At 39.0% G+C, this 23,005-nt stretch overlaps 1 protein-coding gene across 1 annotated transcript; it reads left to right on the plus strand.

Annotated features, from left to right (window-relative positions):
- The first annotated feature begins 16,103 nt into the window (after nt 1-16,103).
- On the plus strand, nt 16,104-19,084 carry LOC136747153 (olfactory receptor 52K2-like). Its single transcript, XM_066700106.1, has 3 exons — nt 16,104-16,176; nt 18,315-18,439; nt 18,575-19,084. The coding sequence occupies exons 1-3, from the start codon at nt 16,104-16,106 to the stop codon at nt 19,082-19,084; spliced, it is 708 nt and encodes a 235-aa protein (XP_066556203.1).
- The last annotated feature ends 3,921 nt before the right edge of the window (nt 19,085-23,005 follow it).

The following is a 23,005-nucleotide window of genomic DNA, read 5'->3' on the forward strand; positions in this document are numbered from 1 at the left end:
AAAGCTTGTGCATCTACCAAATGAAAGCACTTGACCCACCCCTTTAAGATGGCAACACCCCTTCCTTAGAGATCAAGGAGTAATTTGAATTAGATCAGCTTTTTGTAGGGAATGAGTACTGAAAGATCGCCAAGATAATTAACATCATTCACATGTTTTTCTACTTGAGCGATATATATTTTTTTGTCAAGATATCATTTACATAAATCTACTTGAGCCGTACATTGCCAGTAGCACCCATGCAGCCGTACTTTGACAAACTTTAACGCAGACTTTATGTATACGGCTGCGCATATTTGCTTGTGGTGCATTCCTATAGCCTACTTTGAAATATTGACAAAGCTGCTGCTTCGAGGTTATATTCAATTTAATGAATAGTTAATCCTATCATTATAGTTTTATAGTCTACATTATTATGCAGAAATATTTGTTTTATGAAGTGATCTAACAGTGTTCATCTCATAGGTCTCATCTCATGATGGGATCATTTCCTGTTAATCTGGCTACAAAAGTGAAATTAGTACACTACTACATAATACTACAGTATTATAGATTTAAAAAAGACCAGAGAACTAACCATTCTGATGCAGCAACCTCTCAGTCCATGTTACATTCCATTACTACAAGCACTCAAATTTAAATTGGACATTATTATTATTGGATTATTGGAAATTATTATAATGGGGTAAATACATAGCCTGTGTAATAAAAAATACATATTTAAAATTAAGCGATTTTTTTGCCATGCTTCCTCTCTGGACTTGGCATCCGCAGCAGTGTTGCATTTAGCTGTGAAAATATATTTATATTCCAAAATATTCCATGAAAAGGTCTTGCTCAGACAGGCTGACAAATGTTGCTTCCTATTTTGCTTCCCTTGTGAGGCAGCATGAGCACGCACATGTCTCCGGATTTCTTCAATCAGAATCGAGCTAACAAGACAAATTTAGTGTTAAGGTACAACCACTTCATCAGAAGTAAACCCTTCAGGTTCCCTGGACTAGGATAACCACTGGACTAGGATAACCCAGCGCCGCCAGTGCAGGATGGTGGATCCTCCGCAGGAGACGAGCTCGGGAAGAAAAAAGTCACCGACACAATGCCAGATCGTTTGTCTTCGGTTTATTTCTGCCACAGTACACAGTTTTATACATGTCAGAAGTCCATTTCGGGGCAGGACATAATACAGATTTAGTTGCTAGGCAGACATGGAATGTGTCCGATATTATAACCCCTAACACACTCGAGAGTTTCGGTTGACATATCTGCACAGTTTGCCTAGCAGTAGATGACGTGGGATTCTATCTTATTTCTGGTTTGTCTGAAGAGCAGCATGTATATTGTTTATGTGGTCAGCTCTGAGCTGTTCCTCAAAATATAATATGAATATAGGGAGATTGTGGTTTGACATTCCCAAGATAGAGTCGAGGGGAAGGCCGTGGTTTCAAGTGTCTAGACTTACACAGAAACACAGTTATGCACGAGTATGTTATTTCTGCAATAATGACAAGTTTCAGCCCCCCTGCCATGGCAACATTTCCAGTGAGATATGTCAATGTCAAATCTGCAGCATCTATTCTAATCTAATCCTACAATCAGAATGCAATACAATGAGTTACATGGTTACAGCCGATTAAATAATCAGTATGCCTACCTAATATCAGAACAAATCTTAATAATTCCTAACAGTTAGTAGAATATGTTATATAAAAATCCTTGTACTCTGTTCTCCCAACATGCAGAATATTATACAGTGGGTATATATAATACATAGGGGGCAATTTTACCCCAACATTTAGCCTCTATTCAACCATGAGGAACAGACTGAATACAGAATAGCCCATCTTAAATTATAGGATTAACTGAATCTGGCTAACATCTGATTATACTGAATTAGTTAAACCAGGTACAAGGAACAGACCCCTGGAAAAAAATCACCCAGAGCAAAGTTAAATTCATTATTAAAAAAATGTTAAGAATATTGCACAACCATGACCATGTCTAGAGCAGGCTGTCCACCAAAAGTGAGCAACCGAGCAAGGAGGTTGGTGCTCAGAGAAACCACCAAGAGGCCAATGGTAACGCTGAAGGAGCTACAGAGTTCCTGTCATGGTCCCAAGGACCGCAAGACACGGGAAAAGGGGACCCAGGTGCAGATCTGGTGGAGGTGGCAAATCAGGGCTAGGCAAGGACGTGGTCGAGGCCACAGGCAATGGTCAGCGAGGAGACAAGGAGTGAGGAGACAAGGCTTGGAATCACAGAAGAACTGACGAGACTTCGCCCCGAGTGAGGGCAGTGAGAGGTTTAAGTACAGGAGAAGGAACTGGGAAGGCAGGTGCACGGCCAAGTGTAGGTGCAGGTGTAGAAGGAGTGGCAGAAGGACAGTCGGGAGGTCTAGGGGTCGGCCGTAAGGCAGGGTCGGAAGGTCTGAGAGGCGACCACAGGACAGAGGCAGGGTCGGGAGGTCTGGGAGATGGCCACAGGACAGAGGCAGGGTCGGGAGGTTCTGGAGGTGGCCATCGGACAGGGACTCGGTCGGGAGGTTCTGGAGGTAGCCACGGGACAGAACCAAGGTCCGGAGGTCCTGGAGGTGGCCACAGGGCAGAAGCAGGGTCCGGAGGTCCTGGAGGTGGCCACAGGGCAGAGTCGGGGTCAGGTGGGGGAGCCGAGGAGGCGTCAGGAGACGGAGTCGTGGAAGGCGGAGCCGAGGAGGCGTCAGGAGGCGGAGCCGTGGAAGGCGGAACCGAGGAGGCGTCAGGAGGCGGAGCCGTAAAAGGCGGAGCCCTGGAAGCCTCGGGAGGCGGAGTCCTGGAAGCCTCGGGAGGCGGAGCCCCAAGAGGCGGAGCCCTAGAAGCCTCTAGAAGATGAGCCATGGAACGGCGGAACCTCAAGAGGCGGAGCCTCGGAAACCTCAAGAGGTGAAGCCGTGGAAGGCAGAGGTGGTGGTGCAGGCTCTGGGACAGGCGAGACCAGCAGCGCAGGACCTTAGTGAGCAGGAGCAAGAACTCAGGCGGCCGGGATCGAGATCGGGACATCTGGTTCGGCGGCGGCGGCCGGGATCGGGACCTCTGGGTCGGCGGAGGGCGTGACAGGGATCGGGATCTCTTAATCTGCTCCAACAATGAAAGCGGAGCCACTGAACATGAAAGCAAAGTTAATAAAAGTTTTCAGGGTCCAGTCACATCTGCCACTAGGTAGCAAGCATGATATGGTCTCGTCCAGTCCGAAACGAAAAACGTCCTTAAGAGCGACGTCATTGAAGTTTACTTGATGGCCAGGGTGCCAAAATCCACAACATACTCCTCTATAGACCGGTTTCCCTGGCGTATGTTGAAGAGGAGAACTGCTGGGTCCATGTTGAAGTCTTCTGTCATGGTCTCAAGGACCGCAAGGCACGGGAAAAGGGGACCCAGGTGCAGAACTTGTGGAGGTGGCAAATCAGGGCTAGGCAAGGACGTGGTCGAGGTCACAGGCAATGGTCAGTGAGGAGACGAGGAGACGAGGAGACGAATCACAGAAGAACTGACGAGACTTCGCCCCGAGTGAGGGCAGTGAGAGGTTTAAGTACAGGAGCAGGAACTGGGAAGGCAGGTGCAGGGCCAATGGAAGCAGAGGTATGTAACAAATGTGCACATGGGTGAGAAGAATGTTAATGGAAAGATAGATAGAAGAAAGCAGTGAGGTGAGATCACGTTCCCTGAACTGTTATTGAAATGCAATTCTAATTGAGAGAAGCTCTGTAAAAGCCTTATTAATCACTTAATAATTGTTCATTCTACTCTGATACAGTTACAGTTACAACTTCAGGAACAATATATACATATATACATATATAAATATATATATATATATATATATATATATATATATATATATATATATAAATATATATATATATATATATATATATAACTATATACAGTGAGGGGAAAAAATATTTGATCCCCTGCTGATTTTGTACGTTGGCCCACAGAATAACAGACAGAATAACAACAAAAAAAATCCAGAAAAACGCATTTCAAAAAGTTATAAATTGATTTGCATGTTAATGAGGGAAATAAGTATTTGACCCCTTCGACTTAGTACTTGGTGGCAAAACCCTTGTTGGCAATCACAGAGGTCAGATGTTTCTTGTAGTTGGCCACCAGGTTTGCACACATCTCAGGAGGGATTTTGTCCCACACCTCTTTGCAGATCCTCTCCAAGTCATTAAGGTTTCGAGGCTGACGTTTGGCAACTCGAATCTTCAGCTCCCTCCACAGATTTTCTATGGGATTAAGGTCTGGAGACTGGCTAGGCCACTCCAGGACCTTAATGTGCTTCTTCTTGAGCTACTCCTTTGTTGCCTTGGCTGTGTGTTTTGGGTCATTGTCATGCTGGAATACCCATCCACGACCCATTTTCAATGCCCTGGCTGAGGGAAGGAGGTTCTCACTCAAGATTTGACGGTACATGGCCCCGTCCATCGTCCCTTTGATGCGGTGCAGTTGTCCTGTCCCCTTAGCAGAAAAACACCCCCAAAGCATAATGCTTCCACCTCCATGTTTGACAATGGGGATGGTGTTCTTGGGGTCATTCCTCCTCCTCCAAACACGGCGAGTTGAGTTGATGCCAAAGAGATCGATTTTGGTCTCATCTGACCACACCCAGTTCTCATCTGAATCATTCAGATGTTCATTGGCAAACTTCAGATGGGCCTGTACATGTGCTTTCTTGAGCAGGGGGACCTTGCGGGCACTGCAGGATTTCAGTCCTTCACGGCGTAGTGTGTTACCAATTGTTTTCTTGGTGACTATTGTCCCAGCTGCCTTGAGATCATTAACAAGATCCTCCCGTGTAGTTCTGGGCTGATTCCTCACCGTTCTCATGATCATTGAAACTCCATGAGGTGAGATCTTGCATGGAGCCCCAGACCAAGGGAGACTGACAGTTATTTTGTGTTTCTTCCATTTGCGAATAATTGCACCAACTGTTGTCACCTTCTCACCAAGCTGCTTGGCGATGGTCTTGTTGCCCATTCCAGGCTTGTGTAGGTCTACAATCTTGTCCCTGACATCCTTGGACAGCTCTTTGGTCTTGGCCATGGTGGAGAGTTTGGAATCTGATTGATTGATTGCTTCTGTGGACAGGTGTCTTTTATACAGGTAACGAGCGGAGATTAGGAGCACTCCCTTTAAGAGAGTGCTCCTAGTCTCAGCTCGTTACCTGTAGAAAAGACACCTGTGAGCCAGACATCTTGCTGATTGATAGGGGATCAAATACTTATTTCCCTCATTAACATGCAAATCAATGTATAACTTTTTTGAAATGCGTTTTTCTGGATTTTTTTGTTGTTATTCTGTCTCTCAATGTTAAAATACACCTACCATTAAAATTATAGACTGATCATTTCTTTGTCAGAGGGCAAACGTACAAAATCAGCAGGGGATCAAATACTTTTTTCCCTAACTGTATGTATACGTGTATGTTCTATGGCTCTATGATAAGTGAATGCACTCATGGTCAAATGCTCATGTGGAGAACATGAGGGGACGAATTGTCTTCTGTGTGAGGCCGGTACACCCTGCAGCATATCTTGAGTCAAAAAAAGACTGTTAGGAACTTTTCCGGTGCAGCATACTGTACATATAACCATATATAAAAACAGAGACAGTCCCACACTTGCCAATGTTGATTGTGCGGTGGAACGTCACTGTCCGCTGCACTGGAGCTGTCCCCTGAAATAGTTCTGTGCACGGAGTTAACACCATCCTTTTCAACGTGCTATTTTGCACATCGCAAACCTGTTTTTGTGTGGCGCAGACCTATGAATATAGCAGGAGTCACGCATAATTTCAGACATTCCCCCTATATTGCACCATGCATACAATTAATGGGTGAATGGTGCAGAATGGATTGCGCCATGCAAAACAGTAAGTAATGCACATTTTTGCGTGGTAACCATTTGCAATGTGCATACCCCTTTGTGCGGTGCACAAATCCTATGAATATCTAGCCCAATGATATCCAACAGCTCCCATTGAACTTGAAAGAGCTTGAGCAATTTTGTCAAGAAGAATGGGCAAAACTGACTGGAACCAGATGTGCAAAGCTGGTAGAGACTTACCCAAAAACACTCGCAGCTATAATTCGTTTTCATTGACTGTATGTATGTGGTGTTAAGCAAAGGGAGAAAATCTCAATTAAATCCATTTTCATTCCAGACAAAATGTGGAAAAAGTCCTTGGGGGGTGAATACTTATGCAATCCACTGTTTGCATTCCTGAACTACATCAAATTAGGGCCTGGTTTCAACCTACCCAGGTCTCCTGTTTCTGAAATGCTTTAATTAATGGCTTATTTTATTTTGTAGGGGTGTAAACAAAGGCTTCACGGAAATATCATACATTCTACTCTATTAGTTTCCTGCCAAATATGACTGTTGTGAATACTTATTTTTTAATTTAAAGAGGGAACAAATAATATAAAACATATGTTTTTACTCTATTCAGATTCAATTCAGCCCCTGAAAAAAATGCATTCCACTTGTGAACTTCTACTTTAGGGCCCTACTCTTTTGTAAACATTTAATTTCCTACACAGGCTTGCGTAATATATAATATAATATACTTTCCTACAGTGCTTATTGTTCATACTCACAATATGTATGCTGCCCTTTGAAATAAAAGTAGATGAAAAATAGAAGCTTCATTAAAAATAATCAACACTTTTTGCAGTTGGTATATAATGTTTTGATAGTAGTGTTGATTCTCCTGAACAGACAGATTTTATGGTACAGGCCTTGGCTTTCAAAGCATGCATTCTGTTGACATGAAAAGATTAATACTGTCTGTGGCTTATTTGTAACGGCTTTGTTTCAGGTTTTATGCATCAACGTCCTGATCTACGTATATATTAGTATCATTTCAGTACATCTGAAAAACTGTCTGCTGTGCTGAGAATGACTGTCCAGACCTGTACTGTTCACATAGTGATGGTTTTTTTTTTTCTTTAAGAACCCTGCTATTTGCTCTGTGAAGCCTTGCTGTAAATTTCCAGGGCTCATATTTCCTGTAATGAATGTTTGTTAGCATGATTGTGTAACTAATGTAAATAAGCCAAAAGTATATACTCTTTAAATTATATTTTCTAATGCTATTGGGGAGTTTAAAAGCCACACTTTGTCAGATATTTAGCTAACCTTCAATCAGGTCTACAAAAAGCAATTCATACTGTTACACGAATAACCAATAGCAAAATAATTACCTTTAGAGTATATTCAGGGAATAGGATAAATTTAGATGCTAATGTACTGGTGTTGTATTTCTGATGCTGAGAGACACCACATGAGCCAATATGTAGCTGAAACCTCTGGGGTGTCTGCTCAGAGCAATAGCTGTTATTCTCGAATGCCTTCTAACAAGCACCTGTCCATTCTGTTACCTTATCTCTACACAAACAACCAACATGAATGTGTTGATTTGCCAAAGACATGATAAAAGAAATGGCCACAGAGATGTCATTATTTCTCTATGGTCCAAATATACCAACACCCACATCATAATGTGATATTTTGCTTTTATTATATTCATTTTCAGCAGGCATGTTCAGGTTAAAGAACAGAGGAAACAATTAAAAAATAAATAAACCATTGCACATTTTACATTTTTTATAGTATAAGGATTATTATTATTTGTATTATTATTATGCTGAATGTTTTCGGGAGGGATGATGAATATATTTCTAGGTTACATACAACCATTTTGCAATCATTAACCATTGGGGAACAGAGGAAACAAATCCCCCACAGTTCTCAGAGGCTTCTCTTGTTGCAGAAACTGGCAGCCATCCATACAAATTATCGCGTTCACCTACAATATCTAACACATAGGAGCAGGCGGTGTATTCATTGCATCTGCCTCCACTTATAGTGAATCAAACTCTGTGCCTCCAGAGATGCCTTATGCTGCCACGAAGTAAAAAAAGATAACAACAAGCAGATGGCAAGTAACCTTTCACACAAAGAGTGACGACAGGGGACATTTGAGCAGGGAGGCATCCCACACATCCAGATGTAGATTTTAAAAGAAAATGCTGGGAAAATAAAACTGACATAGTGTCTGCCAAAGAACTAACTGTAATCACCAGCTTTCAAAGCCCTTCCTATTTGGTATCCAAATGTTTGCTGTGGATTAAAACCCATTACATACTGCATATGCAAACCTATAGGCCTCTTTGACCAACATGTCTTTAAAAAAATATCTAGTAGAAACCTGTCACAGTCTCACAACCCAGTTATCATCAATCAAGGGTGTGACAGTAATAGGGAGTTTCTTGGCTCAGAATGGCTCCTGCTCCTCATTTGGTTAAGAACAGGAGACCACATGGCATGCATGAAATTTAGAAATTGCATATATTTTTGCAATAATAAATATAATATATAAAAGTAATAGTTTTCTATCTCTATTTCATGTAACAGATTTGAGTTGATGAGCTTGACGGTTCCAATCTAACAATACAAATCTATAAAATACAGATATTAAATAATGTAATAACTTGCCTGTCTATGCACCATGTTGTTCAGAAGACTTGTATGATGGCTTTTCCAGCTGATGATGTCACATAAGGATAAATTCATTATTTATATGGTGGGAGATTGGCTGGCAATACAGGGTTGAGGGTAGACTGAGGTACACATTTAAATATTGTTATTTTAATCGATAATTACGCATTTATTTTGAAACAATACATTCTTGGCAAAAGAGCACAAACAAATGCTTAGATCAATGGCAAAATGTATGCATTATTTGGTATTTATATTAGTCATAGTCTAAGTACAAATTCAGTGAAGGTCACAGAGGACATGACAAAATGCTTGGTATCAGTATATTTTCTGATATTAAAGATTAAATTAATGTAATATTTCTTACACTTCATTACAAGGGACAGGTCACTACATGTAAAACAAAAAGCTTTTTAAATTCGATGTTGGTTGCCCTATACTTAAAATATACTTTAAAATATCAGAGGGACTGTTTCACGGAATGACACATATAATTATATACAGGGGGAAAGCAAGAGATCATTATCAATTAAGTAATGTTTCGTATGTTTTCTGGATGTATAAAATCACACACAATCTTGTGATATGAATTATGTTAAGCCCTATACATTGGGTTTACTTTGTAAAATTCGCACACATTTTCATTCGTATTTAAAAAATCAAAACAAAACATAAGTATTTTTTGTAGTATAAATTATGGGTATAACATGGGTCTACTAGAGTTTAATCAATTGTATAACATGTGACTTAAAGACACTATGTTATTAGAAATGTGTCCAATGTTGCAAGGCTTTGGACACAATTCAATACTGTGACTTTTAACTTTCCTTATTTTAAAACTAGACAATCAAGGAAGTAAAAAAAGGAAACAAATATTTTAAGCAAACAATTTAAATAAACTAAATTGCTCTTCAGAAAGCTATGAAACAGGGCTTCCATATAGTGAATACATTGAATATATTTAAACATCAAAACTTAGTTGTTTAATACAAAATGACTGAAGGCCCAGTACATTTACCACAATGATAATGTCTGAATGCTGGGTGCTGAAGTGTTGTAAACTTTCCAGGACTTCTCAGAATTGTCTTCAGTTCCAATTAACCTGGAAAAAACTGGAACTGGAACAAATAATCAGGAAAATAATTACAGCTGTAAATACATTGTAGACAGCTGGTCATTGCTGTTTGCCTGTTGTCCCAAGACCTTGGGGTAACCTACTATTTAAAATATTACAATTATTTGCTTAAAATAGATATTTTTTTCCTATTTTTTAATTTATTATTATTTTTTTACTTCCTCGGTTGGCTACAGTGTATATATTGCTATGAGTCTATAAACCCTTTCACATAGGCATCCTGGGTTGCAACTAACTTTAGGTTGATAGTGAGTTGACCTGGATAGACCTGGAGAGGGCTGAGCAAGTCAAAGAACAATAATATAGTTTGTAAGCAGAGTCAGCGGAAAGGTTTGTCGAGAATTTGAAATAATGCACCTCTTTATTAAAACTGGTATCCTTCTATTTTGTATTGAGTGATATTTTAATTTGATATAATGTTATTTAGTGGACTTGTGAAAATGACAGTTTTTTTATATTAATATTGTATTTTGAACTACCAATAGATAGAAAATTAACACAAATGCCCCAGAAAAACTAATTTATTTCAAATTAGCATCATCCTATTAAACTTCTTGTTTTATGCCTTACAAATGTATAATATTCATGAAAAGTGTTTCAAACTGGCATAAAGTTTCTCTACTGAGGAACTATTCTGAATGTCTCTCAGCTGACATATTATTTTTTCTGGGAATAAAACAGGTCAGGTATGCAATTTAATTACACATTCTAAAGAAACCAGGACTTTCAAAATAAAACAAACTCCAGAGTAATCAATGTACATTAAAAGATGATTGGTTTGAAAAATAATATAACATATATGCTATATTTGGAGGCTACCTCTACATCAGTAGTTTATTTTGTATTTTAAAAGCGAGCAAGTACACAATATATTTAAATATGAAATTAGCATCATATCAAATTGGTATCATTTTTACCTGTGCTGAGCTCTTAAAGTTCTTAATGATCATTTACTAGACCCACATTTTTTTTTTTTGTTATTTCTGGATTACAGATTCAACTTTAACTGTTATTTCTTATTTTATTTCTAGGTTTTTATTGAATTTTCAAGTTCGTTTTCATAACAGATAACCTTTAGGGCTGTTAATAGTTATTGAATAATTCATAGATGCTAATATTACACAGTCTGGTCATATTTGCTCCAGAAATGGATTTCCATAAAGGCAGCAATAGAAGTCTTGTTGCTCTGGAGACATAACTGGAGGATTGGTAAGTCATTTTAAAATATTTGAAGGCTATTAGCAGCATTTTCTGGAAGGTTATTTCACATGATGAGAAAAAAATGTTTTGCAAGAAAAAAAAATTCTATCTGTTTGCAGATAAAGCAGTGTTGTATTTTGATATTTGATAATATTGATATTTTGATATCAATATCATTGATATTATAACAGGATACTATTTCAGTTATGAGTACCATTATAACAGGATACTATTGTGACTATACCACATAAAGTGGGGGTTTAAATTCCCCATCTGCAGACTTATTAACCTGCAGTAGCCTGGCCAGGAGTCCATTCTTTCATTTCACTATGATTGTTATATCTTTCCTTTCCTTTGACACAAACTTTCCTTAGCTGCAGTAAAGGGATGTTGTATTTTTAAGAGGGAACACAGTCTAGACAGGAAATGACCAGCAAGGTGTCACATAACCTAGCCTCTGGCTATATATACTTCCTGTTCAGGGGTGTTTGGAGGGTCGTGTGTGGTTTCATGGTCGTCATTTGTTTGGAACGGCCTTTGAGAGTGTGCAGCGCCGGGACCCTGGCTGTTTTCCCGCCACTTCAAGGTCAAGGGAACGCTGCCCCATTGGAAATGCAAGGCCCATACTGCAGACAAGCCTGATGCGTCCTGGTGGCTGAGAACACTTGGCTTACTTCTTTTTAATATATATACTGGATGTGCAGGCTGGGATTGTTTTTTTTGGGGGAGGATGTTTTGCATTATTTTTATATGGAATAAGCTCATCTGACTCTTTGTTTTTTCCTTGAATTACAATGAGCCTTTTTGTTTCGAGGCTTTTATATTAATTATCTTTATTGCGTGCACTTTCTATTTGGATTGTTTTTTAGTTTTGTTTTCCTTCATCTTTTGGACGAATGTTTGCAGTGATCTACCTCGTTATTCATTATTATTTTTTACCTTTCTTCTTCCATCTGGTTACTACCTTAATAAAAGACGAAGCAATTCTTTTTTTTTTTTTTATGAAGCTGGTGTTCCCTTTTTTGGCGGTTGACTGAGTTAAGTGTCTTAACATTTAATATTACCCTTTATCTTTAAAGTTGATAGTGTTTCCGGGACATTGTTACACTATTTTAGTTAGGCGTAGGAGTCGATTTTCTATTGAGACTGAGCATTTACTAATTAACATTCACTGATTCACTTAATTACAATTGACATCCTTACTTGTTTATGGTCAGCTATATTATATATGTATAGTAATGTCAATAATTTATTTAATGTTGGCTGAAATAACCATTGCATATTTTCACTATCTGTCATCTTTAGTCACAGTTTGTGTATCTACTCTTTACTCTTTACTGACATGCATTAATTGTTAATTAATTGTATGCATGTGACTAATTGAATGCGCTTGTCAATTGGTATATTATGCCAGTTTCCACTGGCCACGGTTAGCTGCACCTCAGGGTGGCCGTGCCGGCCGGGCCGGGGGTTTCCACTAGCACTGCGTCTGCACTCTGACAGTGTAACTACAGTAATGGCCCCGACTGAAAATATGAAGCAGCTCATCCTGTCAGACATAAAGGACCTGTCTGAATGGGCTACCAGCTGCTTTTCAACACCATTACTGTATTTTAACACTTGAAATCCGAGGCAGCTCATCCTGTCGGACAGAAGGGACCCGTCCGCATGGGCTTCCCTCTGTTTTTCAACACTATTACTCTATTAGAAGTTTTCAAACCTTTCAAATCATCTATGCGTAAATAGCAAATTGCTCACTATGAAATAACACGGCCAAAATCATTTTAAATGTACATAATTATTACCAACACATTTATGGGCGTGTTCACTGCGCACGCGTACTTTCGCTAGGCAGCTCATTGCGAAGTGGCGCAGTTTGTCAGAACAGCGGCGCTGTCGATGCGAGAGACGCGGTAGAAACTTTTCACTAGAAGGACTGTGTGCGTTTACCTTGGGAAACGATTCATCTGGAGCAGTTATTAATGCTCGGCGGAAAAGTGACACACAGGGTTAATTGCTTGGCACAGAAAGACATTTAAGAGTGTTTGAAAGGATCACGAAAATCCTGCCGGAGAAAGGACTGCATCGGACTGAATACAATGTGCCCTGACGAAATACATTCGTCCTGCATTTAAATTAAATGTCCCGACGTCGCGACGTCCCGGCACGGTTTTTAGCTTCACCCTTCTTAAAACTATTAAACTGTTTACAACAGAGGCTAACTTTTATGTGATCAATCGCGTGAAGAATCGTATATTTGTGATCCCTCGTTATCGCTATAACTATATGTTAATGGTAATCCAAATAGACGCTTTACCGACTGCAGAAATACAACCCTAACCTTACAAAACTTAGCGATTAATACAACTGGTCCATTCATTGCGGTGTCAAATGTATTTTTTAAAGGAGTCCCATTCACAATAAAAGATGATGCCCCGCGATGTTACTGATGTGATTTTTATTTTGCACATTGATGAAGCTGCAGGTACAGAGAAAATAGTGACACTGAATTTGTGAAAACTGTTCAGTAAGTTATGGATCACAGAGTGTTAGCCGTATTTATATACACATGTATGAGTTTTGCTTAAGAAACTGGCTGTGACTGTCATACTGTATATTTCATGATGTATAGGTATGTAGTGACTACATGGACAGATTTAAACCCAGCGCACTGTATTTAATAATGCATCGCAGATCATTCTCCAACAGATGAATAATAAGTGAGAATATGTAGGATACTTAAATTAAGCTATATTGTCAATGTTAATCGGATCATGATATAGGGAGAATTAACGCGGTTATTTACGATGCGCTGGTAAACAAAATAAACTAGGTGACATTTTAAGTAATGCAATTTGTTTTATATATTGTTTCAATGTGTCCCGGTTTCTACTTTTGAATATTTTGTATAACTTATACTATAAGACTGTGTTAGATGTCCTAAAAACATTTCAACCCAGAGTGTATTGCACTGTAATGTTAGCGGTATTTCAGCCTCCAGTTTAAAACACTAAATCCCAGAATGCCGAGCGTCCCAGATGCGGTTTGACCTTTCGTGTCTCAGTCACTTCCTAGGGCAGCTGGACCTCAGACGCTGGCTGCGTCCCAAATCTCGCACTTGCTCCCTACCCCCTTCGACAAGTGTACACTTTGCGTGACGTTGTGCTGACGTCACAGTGTGCACTTGAGTCAGGAGGGTGTAGTGTTGAGGGTGAAACTAAAAGCGCTCAATGGGACACACTTCAGCGCCAGCATTCAACGCCTTTGCCTTTGAAAATGGGTTGTGGATGGGTATTCCAGCATGACAATGACCCAAAACACACAGCCAAGGCAACAAAGGAGTGGCTCAAGAAGAAGCACATTAAGGTCCTGGAGTGGCCTAGCCAGTCTCCAGACCTTAATCCCATAGAAAATCTGTGAAAGGGGGCTGAAGGTTCGAGTTGCCAAACGTCAGCCTCAAAACCTTAATGACTTGGAGAGGATCTGCAAAGAGGAGTGGGACAAAATCCCTCCTGAGATGTGTGCAAACCTGGGGGCCAACGTCTGACCTCTGTGATTGCCAACAAGGGTTTTGCCACCAAGTGGTCAAATACTTATTTCACTCATTAACATGCAAATCAATTTATAACTTTTTTGAAATGTGTTTTTCTGCATTTTTTTGTTGTTATTCTGTCTCTCACTGTTAAAATACACCTACCATTAAAATTTATAAACTGATCATTTCAATGTGTATGTGTGTATATATATTGCATTAATCAAAACTATATTTCTTTCTGTAACTGTTGTTTAAGTGAGAACCTCTCATAAGTTAAACCTATTTTGAAAAAATACACAATAACATTAATAATAATAATGTATCCTTCCATCTTATTCCAGCTTCCTGCAAGATGCATCTTGCGTAAGACCTTCCATGGATAATACCTCCTTCAATCACTCATATATGCTATCCTTAGAAAACTACAATATACACTCACCTAAAGGATTATTAGGAACACCTGTTCAATTTCTCATTAATGCAATTATCTAACCAACCAATCACATGGCAGTTGCTTCAATGCATTTAGGGGTGTGGTCCTGGTCAAGACAATCTCCTGAACTCCGAACTGAATGTCTGAATGGGAAAGAAAGGTGATTTAAGCAATTTTGAGCGTGGCATGGTTGTTGGTGCCAGACAGGCCGGTCTGAGTATTTCACAATCTGCTCAGTTACTGGGATTTTCACGCACAACCATTTCTAGGGTTTACAAAGAATGGTGTGAAAAGGGAAAAACATCCAGTATGCGGCAGTCCTGTGGGCGAAAATGCCTTGTTGATGCTAGAGGTCAGACGAGAATGGGCCGACTGATTCAAGCTGATAGAAGAGCAACTTTGACTGAAATAACCACTCGTTACAACCGAGGTATGCAGCAAAGCATTTGTGAAGCCACCACATGTACAACCTTGATGCGGATGGGCTACAACAGCAGAAGACCCCACCGGGTACCACTCATCTCCACTACAAATAGCAAAAAGAGGCTACAATTTGCACAAGCTCACCAAAATTGGACAGTTGAAGACTGGAAAAATGTTGCCTGGTCTGATGAGTCTCGATTTCTGTTGAGACATTCAGATGGTAGAGTCAGAATTTGGCGTAAACAGAATGAGAACATGGATCCATCATGCCTTGTTACCACTGTGCAGGCTGGTGGTGGTGATGTAATGGTGTGGGGGATGTTTTCTTGGCACACTTTAGGCCCCTTAGTGCCAATTGGGCATCGTTTAAATGCCACGGCCTACCTGAGCATTGTTTCTGACCATGTCCATCCCTTTATGACCTCCATGTACCCATCCTCTGATGGCTACTTCCAGCAGGATAATGCACCATGTCACAAAGGTCCAATCATTTCAAATTGGTTTCTTGAACATGACAATGAGTTCACTGTACTAAACTGGCCCCCACAGTCACCAGATCTCAACCCAATAGAGCATCTTTGGGATGTGGTGGAACGGGAGCTTTGTGCCCTGGATGTGCATCCCACAAATCTCCATCAACTGCAAGATGCTATCCTATCAATATGGGCCAACATTTCTAAAGAATGCTTTCAGCACCTTGTTGAATCAATGCCACGTAGAATTAAGGCAGTTCTGAAGGCAAAAGGGGGTCAAACACAGTATTAGTATGGTGTTCCTAATAATCCTTTAGGTGAGTGTATATCAAGCAGGTGTCTTCCCAGCATTTATTTTGGGAATGTTAAGTTACTGCTTTATACTTTCCTGTAACATAGTAATTATTCTCACCATTGTTCTGGAGAATCATCTACATTAACTAATGGAGCCACTGTCTTTCTTCCACAGTTGAATAATTATTTTATCTGATTTGAGGTCAATTAGTTATCCAGCCTGTGTCACCCAGGCTTCCTTATTTCACATTTATGCAGCTGGCTCTCTGATGATATTGGCAGCAAAGGCATATCATAGATATGCAGCCATATGCTGGCCTTTAAGGTACAATTCAATCATGACAATTACATTCTTAGTGAAAATCATCCTACTTATCTTGGCAGTGGATTTAGCTTTGATAGTTGTGCTGTTCTCCCTAGTTTTCACGCCTCGTCTTTATCTTAATATTCCCACCAACACTTATTCCTGTAATATATGGGCTCAAAACAAGGGAGATAAGGAGTAGAATACCTTTGCTTTTAACATGCAAGCGAACACCCTTCTAGGGCCATCAAATGTGTTATTGTGAGATAGTATTAAGTTATTTCCTACTTACATGCCTGATTTTCCATATCATGTACAGTGTAGGTTACTTTTATATTGATTTTTCCAGTTTTCTAGATTGACACTTTACATTGATTTTGGTGCATAATATAACACTGAAGGCAAGGGGTCAGGAAGGCAGGGGCTTAACCTCCCCTGGTGCACATCAGCGCATATAGCCTTACTATTATTGTACTTGTTTTTAATACAAACCGTGTTATATATACCAACATGTTTTTAAAAGGCCCAGATATTTTGCATGGGGGGGAAAGTAAGAGTGTGAAACATTGATATAGTACTGCAGTTAATGAGTATCGTACCATGAAAACATTCCAAAGGACCACATCATACTGCATCACCTCCCACTCAAAATTAAGCAAAGATTTAAATAAAAAAAAAAAAAATTAACATTTTCAGTAATTACATGACATTAAAAAAATCCCATTCTGCAATTATGGTTATGGATAGTATCATATTGTAGCATGACTGGACAGATGGTGTCAACATGTAATCATTGTGCTATTTTTGTTGTTGTGCTAGGAGGAACATGATTGCGGTGAGTCTGTGATTACTGGTATGTGTGTTTAGTTTTACTGTTTTTAGCTTGGGCCAGCTAAGGGAAATGTATAGGGATCAGGCTGTTTAGCTGGGAGTCAAAGTGCAGCAAGGCGAATGAAACAATGTCAGGCCAGGACTCTGAGAAGCTGGTGTGTGTCTGCTGCAAGCTAATTAAAAAAGTTTGGACACCATCTTCTATAAATCCTGTTTATCTGTCCCCAAATACACGTATATTGCTGCTGTTATAATATAGAGCTTGTAAACACAATTGTACAGCTCTAGGTAAACTGCACTCCAGGTCATAAACATATTAAGGGCAGGACAGCTAACAAACTCTTTGAAATAAACAAACAAGCAAATAAATCATTCCGAAACAGCCTCTGGAAAATACATTAAAAAAAACACAAACAGCTACTTTTTACATATTTAACTAATTAGGTAATGGAATATTGTTAATTGAAGTGGCAGCACTGGCTTTGTTAGACTGATGAATTATCTATTGTGTGCCTTTTATCTCTAACTTTTTATGAGCAATAAAACATTCTGTCTACTCCATTTATTACATGCAATAAAATCCAAGTTTGAAAATCATAAAGGAAAGTGATTTATTTCTCTCATGATCACCATTGTTTGTAGTCTTGCCTTTGAAAAAGCAGCTGTCAGAGAGAAGACAGTGGACATTATGATGACAAGCATATTAATATGATATTGTCAAGAGGTGTTTTATTTGCCAAAAAATATGTCTACCAAGATATGTAATACCCACCTTGTTGATTTTAATCCTCCTGGAAAATTATAAAACCACTTTTGCAAGAAAAAAACAAAGTTCAGTAATTCTATCTGTTTGCAGTTCTGTAGTTTTAAAGCAGTGTTGTATTGTATTTTAATTTGATTTGTGTCATATTAAAGTAATTATTAATCTGTTCCTTTCACTTTCAGGCTGCCTGTGGGGCTTTTGAAAAAATAAAATTATGGCTAACAGCTCTGGTGATGCCACCACTGTATTAAGCATGAACAGCTTTTCTATACCTTCTAATGGTGTCTACCCTGCCTTTATTTTGGGAATGATAAATTACTGTACAATTCTATTCTGTAATTTGGTTATTCTTCTCACAATTGCTCTGGATAAGCGATTTACATGAACCAATGTACCTGTTGCTTATCAATCTACCTATCAATGACTTAATGGGAGACACTGCCTTTTTCCCTCAGTTTTTAAAAGAAATTATACTGGATGCAAAGTCAATACGTTATCCAGCCTGTGTCAGCCAGGCTTTCTTCATACACATGTATGCAGTTGCTTCTGTGCTGATATTGACAGTAATGGCATATGATAGATATGTAGCAATCTGTTTGCCTTTAAGATACAATACAATCATGATGGACAACTTTCTATAGAAAATCATTCTGGTCTGGATGGTGGATTTCATTATGATAGTTGTGCTGTTTTCTTTGGTTCTTCGGTTTCCTAGATGCCGATCCTTGATTTCTAACCCTTACTGTGACAACCCATCTCTGATAAGGCTGGTCTGTGCTGATACCAGCATTAATAATATCTATGGGCTGTTTATAACCGCTTTTCTTCAGGTGCTCTCTATAGGTACAGTCATCCACATGTACCTGCAGATACTGTTAACTTGTCTGAAGAACAAGCAGTCGGACACAAAGAGCAAAGCTATGCAGACTTGTGCTACTCATTTAGTTGTCTTCATTGTTTTAGAAATCACTGGTTTCATAACAATTGTTTCATACCGTTTTGAAACATTTTCAACGTATTCAAGGAAAATCATTGCCGTCTTTGTCATAATGTTTCCATCAACACTGAACCCAATCATATATGGCCTTAAAACTAAAGAGATCAGAAGAAGAATACCACTGGTTTTCAGACGAAGGGTGACACCCTTCTAAGAAAGATATAGGCATGCATCAAGAAATAACTCCTCTTCCCCTCGTCCCTTAATCAAACAAATATTCTGAGTTATTCCGTACGACTGTATACCATTTTTCCAAGATTGCATTGTCTTTCAGTCTTTCCATTATCAGTAATAAAATGTCACATAAAAGGTTTTAAAAATGTTCAGCTATACTACTACTAATAATAATAACAATGTGTCAGGGTTTGGGTATGAGTGGGGTGTGGGATAGCTTGTGTGGTTGGCTATCCTGTTGCTGCTCCAGTGAATATTTGTTTTTATTCTTTAATAAAGTTTGGCCACTGATACCATTCACTTCCAATCTTGTGTTTTTTCCAATATAAATAAACTAACAATGTTTTGTATTATAGAACTGATTGAATGGTGTAGCTGATGTCAAATAAATACACATAAGCACAACTATTATATTATTCTTATATGCATGTAGAAATGCTATAAACTAAATGTTGGTCTTTGTTTTTCTTCAGATGCTTAACTATCTCACTATCGGGCATTTAGAACTCAGGCACGGAGAGGTAAAGTAGGAAGACTCTTCAAATTCACTTTCCAAATCTGTTTTACTGTTCAAATCAAATCCTAGAACTCCACAAATACAAAATAAAATCAATATTTCTCGTTATTAGCACATCTATCTTTACAATTGCAACTGTAGCAACCAACTTATAAAACTTAAAACTTGACTAAGCAGTAGTATAATTTTACCATAAGAAATGCCCACTTTTTTTTAGAGCCACTTGTACAAGCAATATGCTATTCCTAGGTTTATTTTCTTACTCTGTAATTATAACAGAGGTAAAATTGGTTTTATATGGCAAACATTTGACATTCAACAGACATTCACCAATATCCATTTAATGCTGTAAAAATCAATAACTAATTCATGGTTTGTCACAGAAACATCAAACTAGATATGATTTATTCTAAAAGTGTCTGGCATACTTTTACAACCTTTGTTTGGTTCAAAGAGAACACATTCAGAATAGTATAGGGGGAATTGAGGAAAAGAGAAGAAATACAGGACAAAAGAGAAGGAAATGACGAAGATGGAAATACATTCAGGACAGTACAGAAGGAAATGAGCAAGAGAAAGAAGAAACTGAGGAGCATGATGTAACAAAGAAAATGGGTCAAAATACTGAATACAGAAAGATCACTTTATGTTGCACTCTGATATTCAGCTATCAGCACATGAAGGTGAGGCATAGCCATAAGAAACAGTGCCCATATTTATTTGTCAAGGCAGTCTGTTCATTCAAAGCCTGCAATGAGTACTACTCAAAACTCAGAGACACCCCTGTGAATGACTTGCTAGCAGGGAACATCACAAGGAGTCTGTCTAAAGAGGTTTTAAAAGTTATCAGTTCAGAGGTCCACCGCAGTACACGCCTACACAATTATGTAACTTTAGAACTAGTGCTTGCAGAAAGCATAATAAAAGAATGTGAAAAGACCTCTAACTTTTGTCCTGGTAATATACAGCACCTGCAAATTGATCCTTTTGCTGTTCATTTGTACTTTAAGACAGGCATTGGAATTGCTATTCACCACTTGCAATTTAGAGAACCTGTAACATTATTTTTGGATGCCACTGGTGGGGTTGTATGCAAGATCCCAAATAAAAAAAATACAAAAATGACCATACAGTGTCAAATGTGACCTTTTGGCTGATACAGACTGCAACCAAAATACAAAAGGTAACAGTGAACCTGATCCAGCAGGTGGAGATGGACTACAGTTGGCCATTGATCCAAGGTGTAGTTCTAGCCTTTATCAAAGAGATCATAAGTGCATACCTCGACAAAGCCCAACTGATCTTCCAATACGTACTCAGCAAGAGACAAATAAAAAGAGACACTATAATCCACCTCTGCACATATTATAAAGGTGGTGTCTGGTGTAATTGGGAGGCAGACTATGGATTGAAAGAGTTTTCCACATACAGTTTTGCCCGATGCTGAACAGAACATCCCTGGAAGATGCTTTGGATGTCTTCTGGCACCTGTGTGTGGTGCTGTTGTCCAAAGAGTCTGGAGATATGGTCCAGAAAAGTGTGAATATATTCAAAGGGTTAATCGGTAAAGTGTAAATTGAAGATGTGGACACACCAATCAAACCTTTAATTCACCACAAGTGGGTGCCCTGTGACGTTGATGCCATCTTCACCAGGTCTCCCTTCACAATACAATTCCAGGCGATGTTTGAGAAGGCCAAAGATTCCCTTGAAACACTTAAGAAAGATGGAGAAAATGACAATCAGTACCACTTCCCAAGCAACTGAATGTCTTTTTCTCTGACTACCTGGGAATCTTTCCTATTTGGAGTGGGGTATTGCTGGGCGACCTCACTAGATATGCCTTGGATAAAGATGAAACAACGACTGCTCAAAGCATGAAAACCCTGCCATGGCACTGCCATGCCAAAGTCTGGCTTGGTATTGTGAATAATTCTATTCTTCGGAAGGAGAGAGGTCTTCGCCTGCTTGTTTCATACAGAAACTGTATGTTTCCCTACGAGGGCGATACTGTGAGCATGTAATCCGGCATGGTTTGCCAGAAACCATGCTAGAAAGGCTACTGAAGCTTAAGAAGCACAAGATCAAGCATACTGAGGAGCAGTGAGCCAAAAGAGCAGACTCAATCCCCCAACCCCGCAAGTTTTTCGATGCTCCCATCACAATACCAACTCCAAAAGGTCCTTCCAGAAGAACAAAGCCAAGAGTCAACAAGAAGCCCATGAAGGTATAATTGAATTCATAAATGTATTAATTCATCAATATAGAATTTTGGGGGATAATATTACTTGATCATGGGTTTAATCAAATGTAATACTGTTCATTGCAGGTTACTGCAGAAATGACCAAAACAGAAGACTTGGATAAGTTATCCTCCACTGAGCCTTCTAAGCCGGTAGGCAATAACATGCATATAAGTGAAGCTCAAAAATACATTTTGAAAAGGGTGGTGTTAACTCTTTTTCAGTGGACAGCACCTGGACAGTGACATTCCAGCGCACAGCCAACAATGGGGCTGTCTGTTTTTATTTATGGTTGTATGTGTGCTGCAGCAGAACAAGTTTATTTTATTTATTTATTTATTTTGACTGAATTACAATACATACATACATACATGCATAAATACATATATATGAAATGTAGTTAGTAGCATGCAGTGTGTCTGTGGTTATTGCTAGTACTGTTCATATTTATTGTCCCTTCCTCTGAGCTATTAACTATGACTAAAACTTGTCTGCAATTAATTATTATTATTCTTATGGACTTATGTAATTTTGAACTTTATACATTTATACATTTTTGATCTGTAATTTTAGACTGTATTGCACTTTTATAATGCTCTTATGTTTTGTAAGTCGCCTTGGATAAGGGTGTCTGCTAAGCAATAATAATAATAATAATAATAATAATAATAATAATAATAATAATAATAATAATAATAATAATAATAATAATGGACAGTAATGTTGCAATGTACACCTGGCAACAGCAACCCTGATATAGGTGAAGATATGGTGCAGGGTGACCGGCCTCACACAGATACAATTCGCCCCCTCATACGTTCGCCACATGAGCTAATGTAACCATGAGTGCATTCACTTATCATAGAGCCAAAGAACAAACATATATCAGTGAAGTGCACCGCCAGAGCAGGGGATAGGAAAGGGGCAGTTGCTTGTGCCACCCTGGCACCCCCCGTCTGCATGCCCCTTATACATACACACGCACACATTTGTTCTTATTTCTTATTATTTCCAAATTTCCAAAAGTCCAATAGTGGAGCCATATACAACTAATTAAGTGGTGGCTGTAGGCTACTTAAAACACTTTAATACTAGTCTCCATTGGCACAGTGGTTAAGAAACAGCACTGTGAACCAGGGGT

The sequence above is a fragment of the Amia ocellicauda genome, chromosome 3 (genome assembly GCF_036373705.1).
Source record: "Amia ocellicauda isolate fAmiCal2 chromosome 3, fAmiCal2.hap1, whole genome shotgun sequence".
Taxonomy (NCBI): Eukaryota; Metazoa; Chordata; class Actinopteri; order Amiiformes; family Amiidae; genus Amia; species Amia ocellicauda.

What these genes read in the sequence shown, in the direction of transcription:
- LOC136747153 (XM_066700106.1), top strand. Translation starts at nt 16,104, where the DNA reads ATGTTAAGTTACTGCTTTATACTTTCCTGTAACATAGTAATTATTCTC. An exon ending in TGTTCTGGAGAATCATCTAC is followed by an intron (nt 16,177 to 18,314) that starts ATTAACTAATGG and finishes TAAGCGATTTAC; the next exon opens with ATGAACCAATGTACCTGTTG. An exon ending in CAATACGTTATCCAGCCTGT is followed by an intron (nt 18,440 to 18,574) that starts GTCAGCCAGGCT and finishes AACTTTCTATAG; the next exon opens with AAAATCATTCTGGTCTGGAT.